A 9,678-nucleotide genomic window follows, 5' to 3' on the forward strand; every position below is an offset into this window, starting at 1 on the left:
AAGTCAGTTAAGAACAAATTGTTATTTTACAATGACGGCCTACCCTGGCCAAACCCTCCCTTAACTCAGAGGATGCTGGGCCAATTGTGTGCCGCCCTATGGAATTCCCGATCACGGACAGTTGTGATAGAGCCCGTGATCGAACCAGAGTCTGTAGTGACACCTCTAGCACTGAGATGCAGTGCCTTAGACCGTTGCGCCACTTGGAAGCTTTTGACCCAGAACTTTCAACTGTCATGGAAATTCTTAAACAGGGGCACTCAATCTTTAATGAATCATTCTCTATTATCAGCGTGCTGGAGAGGTTCCAACCAACTCAATGCACCAAGTACACATGTCGATCAGGAGCTGTACCCGGGGTAGTCGCGTTAGTTCTCTTATATACAGACAAGTTATATTTGCGTGATTTAGCTTATTCATCATTCATCGTTAATTCATTATTAACAGGTGCATGTTTATCAATTCATCAAGCATGTTCATAAATTCATCAAGTGCAGCATCGGGATGCTCATTATTAATCACATCAGTCCAACAAATATTTTTAACATCATCCACATAAGAGTCACAGCAAAATCTTTCGTATGATCTCTTATACACTATTTTAGTCCCAGCTGTTGGAACTTTGGCTTTCCTGGATATAGCCACTATATTGTGATCACTGCATCCAATGGGTACGGATATACAGTAGCTTTAGAACAAAGTTCTACAGTATTAGTAAAAATGTGATCAATACATGTGGATGATCTTGTTCCTGTAGTGTTTGTAAACACCCTGGTAGGTTGATTAATAACCTGAACCAGATTACAGGCACTGGTAGGGTGATTAATAAGATCTTCTTTAAGCATTACAGGGATATGGCTCTGAATATATATATACAGCAACACCTCCCCCATAAGCATTTCTGTCTCTTCTATAAAAGTTATATTCTTGTATTGCTACTGCTGTATCATCAAAGGAATTATCTAAGTTAATCTCAGAAATGGCTAATATATTAATGTTATCTGATGTTAGCAAGTTATTGATTTCATGATCCTTATTTCTTCGTCTACATATTTTAATATGGGCTATTTTCATTCCTTTCATCCCAGCAGTCCCAGCAGTGTGTGTGTGCTGTGGGGTTGAAGCTACTAACCCATAGGCTTGGCTCTTTCATCTCTTCCACACTTTTTGGAGGGAAGGTGGACAATGAGCCTGTCATAGAAGAAGACAAAGTCGTCTTCAGGTAGAGTTCTCCTGTCACAGGCAAAGGGTTTATCTCCTTACATCTTTAGGCATTCCCAAGTCCATTCTCAACTAATTATTATTCAATTTAATTTGGAAAAATAAGACACACAAGATCAGGAAGCATGTCATTACCAACAAGATTTGTGATGGTGGTCTTAATGTTTTAGATTTTATGCAGTTTATTCAGACTAGAAATTGAACTGGATAAAGAGGTATCTCAAATAACCTTACAGGCCTTGGAATAAAATACCATATTTGATTTTCCAGAAAATTGGGGGGCTTCATATTTCATTATACTGTGGGTAAACATCCTGTTAAATTGGCAACTTTTCATAAACTAGCTGTAATGTGCTAGTCCTTGTTATACAAGCACAACTTCACTCCACACAAATGTTTTATTTCGAAATAACAGTGATATTACATATAGAAATAAAACCTTATTTTTTCATAATTGGTTTGCCAATAATATCTTTGTTGTTAGTCAACTTATAAATTATAATGGTGATCTTTATACTTCCAAGGAATTATTAGCCAAATATAACTTTGCTATGTTGTGTAAGGAACATGACATTTCAATGAAAGGTATTCTCAATGAAATCCTTACTTTAATTGAAGGATTAATCAAGCTTTTCATTACATTTGTGATGGTGTAGAACTGAATGGCATGAATATATTAGATGAGAAATGTAACTATTTAGTTATAGAAATTATTAACATGAAGTTCACCCCTGCTGCAATTTTTCAATGGGCATCTTAATTTGATGTGAAATGGCAGCATGCGTGGACTAATCCACATAAATATTTGATAAGTAATAAAGTAAGAGAAGTCTCTTACAAGATCCTTCACAAATGTTATCATTGTAATAGCTGTGTTTCTAAATATGTTGTTAATGTAATGTAGAAAATGAATGTAGCTTTTGTGAATTGGAAAATTATTTTGTCATTGTTTGCATAGTGAAATATTTTTGACAGATATGAACATGTATATTAATGATAAGATGAGTAAAACTGTAAGCATTACCACATTTGATATAATAGTTTATTTTACATACAGTACATACACAATGACTGCCAATACATTGTGGATTTGTTACTTTTATTGGGAAAAATGTTCATCCATGATGTGAAGTTCACGGGTAAAAAAAGTGATTTAGAATATTATATAATATCCATGCAAGTATAAATAGCAAATTGTCAAATACATGTCAACAGTATTTGTCAAGATGTAACTTGTCTATAATATACTTGCTTTGTGTCTTTCTGGTTTTATTTATTATTTACATTTTTGGGTATGGTCTTTTGTCATATGTGATATTTGGATATTGTTTTGAACAATGTTCGTGTGATGCAATAACATTTATTTGAAAAAAATAAGACGAAGTCTTCCGAAGTTGCATACCTTCCGGAACGTTTCTCATTCTAGGTTTTTGTCTTTTGGGGAAATATTTTAGGCACGCACAGTAATGTTGCACCAACTAGTAACGTGAACGCGTCTACTAAACTTTCAGGTACAGTGAATTTTTTGGAAACGTATTGATTTTCGAAACACGACTGTAGTGTTTTAGTTAAGTATGTTAACCTTACATACATTTGGGCAAGTGTTAAGCAGCTAACTGTATCTATAGAGTTCAATTTAGAACTGTCTTGCTAGTCTTGCTAAGTTAGTTAACGCTAGCTATCGAACGTTGACTACTAGAGCTAGCTATATAGCTTGCTAGCTCAAAGCATAATAAAGTATAACAGATCTGATATGTACGGTATGCATGATGTTCAAAGAACTAGCTAGCTAACGTCTGTATTGATCCATTCCCATCACTGTGGGAACAGCCATGGCAACGGTGGACATGGATCCCGAGGTGGCACGGGGGTTGTTTGAGGAGGGGGCGACCGTCGTACTGCTGGGGGTTCCCGAGGGAACTGAGCTGGGAATTGACTACAAGAGCTGGCAGGTCGGGCCTCGCTTCCGCGGGGTGAAGATGATCCCACCAGGTCTCCACTTCCTCCACTACTGCTCCTCTAACGCACCAGACCGCGGGGGTGAAACAGGCCCAAGAACAGGCCTCTTCCTCACCCTGAAGCCCAGAGAGATCCTGCTGGCCCACTGGGACCCCAAAGAGGAGGATCTGGACTTCTCTGCCACTCAGAATGAAGATGAGGTGGGTCGGGTCCGGGCAGTCCTACGAGACCTGGACCCTTTCCTGGGGCCCTACCCGTACGAGGTGATGCGGAAATGGGTCTCCCTAACTGACAGGGTGAACCAGGAGCTGGCCACCAGGCTGCAGCCTCTCTCTGGGCGTGTGTGTGCCTTCAGCGACGTGATCCCAGAGCTCCAGCTCACACACACCAAGGATCGCGACGAGCAGAACCTGCCCAGGAACGACACAGAGTGTCAGAGCATGAAGGAGGGCCTGGACAGGCTTCCCAGGATGAAGCCAAGAGAGGGGACTGAGCTGAGGTTCTCCCCCATCCCCAGGCAGACCTACCCTCCTGGGGCCACCCCAGCCCAGATCACCCAGTGCAGCCTGGACTTGAGCTATGCCCTGGACAGTCTGCTAGAGAAACATCACCAGCAGCAGCCACTCAACGTGCTGGGTGAGTGAGAAGGGAGACCTATGTGGTATATTTGACCAGTTTATATGAATTTATGGAGCAATTGAATTGGAACTTAGACTAGAATTGTATAGACAGCGGAACATTAAATTTTTTACATTTTAGTCATTTAGCAGATGCTCTTATCCAGAGCGACTTACAGTAGTGAAAGCATACATTTCATAAATTTTTTATTTTTTCCGTACATCAAATGAGATTGGGGCTTAGACATTTGAATTGACATGATTAGAGCCCTGCTGTAGGTCATATTTCTGCCTCAGCTGCCAATCCTTAACCACTATAAACCACATTTTATGGGAAAACCGACAAGGACAGTCTTTGCTTTATATGGAGGTGTAAAGTAAACTGGATATCACATTTATTTATATAGCCCTTCTTACATCAGCTGATATCTCAAAGTGCTGTCACTATTGTTTTGAGTTCATTACCAGTTGATCATAAACTGTCTTCTCTTTCTCATCTTCTCTTTCTCTCCCTCTTTGCTTTTCTCCATTGCCCTTCTCTACCTGCCTCCCCCTTCCAGGTGAGCTGCAGTTTGCGTTTGTGTGTTTCCTCATTGGGAATGTGTACGAGGGCTTTGAGCACTGGAAGCGCCTTCTAGCCCTGCTGTGTCGTAGTGAGGAGGCCATGCGTCAACGCCGGGATCTGTACCTGGGCCTCATCGCTGTGCTTTACCACCAGTTGGGAGAGATACCTCCAGACTTCTTTGTCGACATCGTGTCCCAGGACAACTTCCTCACCTCCACGCTACAGGTGAGCTGGCATTTTATTAATCATCAATCATTACTGATGTCTGTGTTATAGAGTATCTTCCCCAGGGATCATTCCATGTCATTTTAGCAAGACACACCCACCTTTTCAGATTGTTTTGAAATACTTTCTGTCTGTAAGCTGTTAGTGTCTTAATGACCGTTCAACAGGTGCATGTTCATTAATTGTTTATGGTTCATTGAACAAGCATGGGAAACAGTGTTTAAACCCTTTACAATGAAGATCTGTGAAGTTATTTGGATTTTTAAGAATTATCTTTGAAAGACAGGGTCCTGAAAAAGGATTGTTTCTTTTTTTGCTGACTTTATTATAAAGATGCATTTACAATATTGCTTCTTCATCCTTTGTAATGTATTTCCTGTGAATTTGGTCATTTTCTACCATAGGTTACAAAGAAAATGTTGTGATCAATTTAACCCCCGAGTGCGATGTCCACGCCCCGTGGAAATCCAATTAGTGTAATAAAAACATCACCATGAAATCTGTCAGTTTAAGCTAGAGATATATATTTTTTGTATTGGATGCATCTCAATCCACTGCATTTCCCACTTCCGCATCTGTGGTGACAGAGCTAGAGTTGTGTTTGTCAGACCATAAGACATTCTGTAAATCGGTCTTCTCACAAAATCGTCAGTAGCGTCCAAACGGTTTGGCCTACAAACTATGACCCCTATGGAAAGATGAGACTCTCATGAACACTAGGGTCTTCTCTGTTTTGCTCTATGACTCCCACAAGCGTCTTGGGACTCGACCTGCCAACATGTCTGTAGGGTTCGAACAGTTATGGCTACACACTTATATGACCCCTCTGTAGAAAGGTGAGACTCTCACAAACACGTACAGTTTAAGTCAGAAGTTTACATACACTTAGGTTGTAGTCATTAAAACTCGTTTTTCAACCACTCCACAAATTTCTTGTTAACAAACTATAGTTTTGGCAAGTCGGTTAGGACATCTACTTTTTGCATGCCACAAGTAATTATTCCAACAATTGTTTACAGACAGATTATTTCACTTATAATTCACTGTATCACAATTCCAGTGGGTCAGAAGTTTCCATACACTAAGGGAAATTCCAGAAAATGATGTCATGGCTTTAAAAGCTTCTGATAGGCTAATTGACACTATTTGAGTCAATTGGAGGTTTACCTGTGGATGTATTTCAAGGCCTACCTTCAAACTCATTGTCTCTTTGCTTGACATCATGGGAAAATCTAATGAAATCAGCCAAGATCTCAGCCAAAAAATTGCTGACGTCCACAAGTCTGCTTCAACCTTGGGAGCAATTTTCAAACCCCTGAAGGTACCACGTTCATCTGTACAAACAATAGTATGCAAGTATAAGCACCATGGGACCACGCAGCCGTCATACTGCTCAGGAATGAGACGTGTTCTGTCTCCTTCAGATGAATGTACTTTGGTGCGAAAAGTGCAAATCAATCCCAGAACAACAGCAAAGGACCGTGTGAATGCTGGAGGAAACAGGTACAAAGTATGTATATCCACAGTAAAACGAGTTCTATATCGGCATAACCTGAAAGGCCGCTCAGCAAGGAAGAAGCCACTGCTCCAAAATCGCCATAAAAAAACAGACTACGGTTTGCAACTGCACATGGGGACAAAGATTGTACTTTTTGGAGAAATGTTCTCTGGTCTGATGAAACAAAAATAGTACTGTTTGGCCATAATGACCATCGTTATGTTTGGAGGGGAAAGGGAGATGCTTGCAAGCCGAAGAACCCCATCCCAACCGTGAAGCACTGGGGTGGCAGCATCATGTTGTGGCGGTGCTTTGCTGCAGGAGGGACTGGTGCACTTCACAAAATAGATGGCATCATGAGGGAGGAAAATTATGTTGATATATTGAAGCAACATCTCAAGACATCAGTCAGGAAGTTACAGCTTGGTCGCAAATGGACAATGACCCCAAGCACACTTCCAAAGTTGTGGCAAAATGGCTTAAGGACAACAAAGTCAAGGTATTGGAGTGGCCATCACAAAGCCCTGACCTCAATCCTATAGAACATGTGTAGGCAGAACTGAAAAAGCCTGTGCGAGCAAGGAGGCCTACAAACCTGACTCAGTTACACCAGCTCTGTCAGGAGGAATGGGCCAAAATTCACCCAACTTATTGTGGGAAGCTTGTGGAAGGCTACCTGAAACCTTTGACCCAAGTTAAACAATTTAAAAGCAATGCTACCAAATACTAATTGAGTGTATGTAACTTCTGACCCACTGGGAATGTGATGAAAGAAATAAAAGCTGAAATAAATCATTATCTACTATTATTCTGACATTTCACATTCTTAAAATAAAGTGGTGATCCTAACTGACCTAAAGACATGGAATTTTTACTAGGATTATATGTCAGGAATTGTGAAACTGAGTTTAAATGTATTTTGCTAAGGTGTATGTAAACTTCTGACTTCAACTGTACATGTCTAGGACTTCCACAGGCCTCAAGACTCAGGCCTGAATGTGTTATTTCATAGTTTTGATGTCTTCACTATTATTCTACAATGTAGAAAATAGTAAAAAATAAATTAAAACCCTTGAATGAAGGTTTGTCAACATTTGACTGGTACTGTACTTCAAGGGATTTTAAAATTCATAATCAAATAGCTAAATTATCCTTAAGACTTTCTTAAAACAATTCCATATAGCTTAGTAGAACCACATCTCCCGGCTTAGATGGCTTAATAAACACGAGACCAGCAAAATTGATAAAGGTGTCAGAAACAGCGGTATCTAGTTGGCTTAACTTGGCACTTTTCACCATCATTTTTGGTAAATAATGCAAGCGACTTAAATGGCACATTTCTCTGATCGGAAACGATTAATTGTATCACCAGATTCACAAGGGAATACATTACTAACGATGAAGAAACAATACTTAATATTTTTCCGGCCCCTGTTCCCTCCATCAAAATTCAGGCCGTGGCTGATTCTAGTGTAAAAATGTCTGCGTACTGCGCTGAAGCTTCAAAACAGTCAGTCATCTAGGGTTTATACACATCATTGGTCCTATCGCATCTGGCCACTTCAAAACAGTCAGTCATCTAGGGTTTATACACATCATTGGTCCAATCGCATCTGGCCACTTCTAAACAGTCAGTCATCTAGGGTTTATACACATCATTGGTCCTATCGCATCTGGCCACTTCAAAACAGTCAGTCATCTAGGGTTTATACACATCCTTGGTCCTATCGCATCTGGCCACAAAACATTGTCTGCCATTTTCTATTAATTTCCTGTTGATTCATCTTCGTTTGTCGGCACCCAGCAGGTGATCTACTGAGTACGGCCTACGTTCGTTAGGGTGTCTCGCGCCTCTAACTTGCTCTCCATTTCCCTGCTCTCCCTCAGGACTTCTTCCAGTTTGCCAGTGGGCCGGGGGTGGACGGCACCCTGCGGAAGCGGGCAGAGAAGTTCAAGGCCCACCTGACCAAGAAGTTCCGCTGGGACTTTGAGGTAGATCCTGACGATTGTGATCCTGTCGTGGTGGAACTGCCTGATGGGGTCACACTGGACTGAACATGCTCTGAAGATTATCCAGGTTCCCGGGTCAGGGGAGGAGGAAACAGGACTGAAACCTCATTTTAAAAGAAGAGCGAGGACTTCTGTTGTGTTTGTCTCATTTCCTTCCAGTGGGTTGCCTTGAATGGGAGTTTTACCACTAAGGAAACACGACTCTGTCCTCCAAGGCACTAGATTCTGGGGTGTCACTCTCCATAGGCTAACCAGGGGCAGTTCTGACCATGCTTTCCCCTCCCTGGCTCTCTGTCTGTAACCTCTGTCAGTCTACACATGAATGAGCACTTGTCCATCTGAACTGAATGGTCCAATTGGAATGAGATCAATGTGGTACTTTCTAGCTGGATCATTCTAAGGTTTTAGAGGAGAATTCTGAAATGTGGAAAACCTCACTTTAGTGGTGTTTCTGTGTTCAGGCAAGCACCTATCAAGTGAGGTATTTTTTGTTTTGGGGAATTGCTTGTCTTTGACAGTACATCAGAAAAAGCCCAAGTAGGTTACTGTTGATTTGTGTTGACACCATATCTGAAACTCATGTATTTCTTACAATGTAGAACATTCTAGTGGAAAATGACCCTAGAACAGTTAATTCTGAACATTATAAACTCTGACTTAATCTTACTTGTTGTTTTTCACAATGTGTGGGTATTTTACCCTGTGTGGACTATCCAGCAGTGTAACCCCCCCCCCCCTTTTGTTTCCTTTGTACCCACTCACTGTAACATTCTGTGACTGGACATTTCCTTTGTACCCACTCACTGTAACATTCTGTAACTGGACGTTTCCTTTGTACCCACTCACTGTAACATTCTGTGACTGGATGTTTCCTTTGTACCCACTCACTGAAACATTCTGTGACTGGACGTTTCCTTTGTACCCACTCACTGAAACATTCTGTGACTGGACATTTCCTTTGTACCCACTCACTGTAACATTCTGTGACTGGATGTTTCCTTTGTACCCACTCACTGTAACATTCTGTGACTGGACGTTTCCTTTGTACCCACTCACTGTAACATTCTGTGACTGGACGTTTCCTTTGCACCCACTCACTGTAACATTCTGTGACTGGATGTTTCCTTTGTACCCACTCACTGAAACATTCTGTGACTGGATGTTTCCTTTGTACCCACTCACTGAAACAATCTGTGACTGGACATTTCCTTTGTACCCACTCACTGTAACATTCTGTGACTGGATGTTTCCTTTGTACCCACTCACTGTAACATTCTGTGACTGGACGTTTCCTTTGTACCCATTCACTGTAACATTCTGTGACTGGACGTTTCCTTTGATTAAACAACTTTTGATACCATGTGTCTGATTTTTGGTTATTCTGTTATGAACAGATTATGTTCACTAGATGGCAGCGCTGATCTTCACTAGCTCTGTACTTTTTATTGAATGTAGATCAATCTGGAGGGAGAAATGTTTGGTCTCTGATTGAGGATGTCAGTAAAATACCTTTTCCCCCATTGATCTGTGATGGTTTCCACTAGATAACACAGCCACGGTCAAATTCCACAGCCACAAAGTTG

At 41.0% G+C, this 9,678-nt stretch overlaps 1 protein-coding gene across 1 annotated transcript; it reads left to right on the forward strand.

Moving 5' to 3' along the window:
- The first annotated feature begins 2,704 nt into the window (after positions 1 to 2,704).
- aar2 (AAR2 splicing factor) lies at positions 2,705 to 9,457 on the forward strand. Its single transcript, NM_001165362.1, has 4 exons — positions 2,705 to 2,732; positions 3,052 to 3,816; positions 4,358 to 4,587; positions 7,973 to 9,457. The coding sequence occupies exons 2-4, from the start codon at positions 3,054 to 3,056 to the stop codon at positions 8,138 to 8,140; spliced, it is 1,161 nt and encodes a 386-aa protein (NP_001158834.1). The 5' UTR covers positions 2,705 to 2,732; positions 3,052 to 3,053; the 3' UTR covers positions 8,141 to 9,457.
- Positions 9,458 to 9,678: the final 221 nt, after the last annotated feature.

Source organism: Salmo salar, chromosome ssa03 (assembly GCF_905237065.1).
Source record: "Salmo salar chromosome ssa03, Ssal_v3.1, whole genome shotgun sequence".
Lineage (NCBI taxonomy): Eukaryota > Metazoa > Chordata > Actinopteri > Salmoniformes > Salmonidae > Salmo > Salmo salar.

Excerpts from the sequence above, each read along its gene's own strand:
- aar2 (NM_001165362.1), top strand. The coding sequence starts at position 3,054 with ATGGCAACGGTGGACATGGATCCCGAGGTGGCACGGGGGTTGTTTGAG. Across the intron at positions 3,817-4,357 it reads GCAGCCACTCAACGTGCTGG|GTGAGCTGCAGTTTGCGTTT; the intron begins GTGAGTGAGAAG and ends TCCCCCTTCCAG. Across the intron at positions 4,588-7,972 it reads TCCTCACCTCCACGCTACAG|GACTTCTTCCAGTTTGCCAG; the intron begins GTGAGCTGGCAT and ends GCTCTCCCTCAG.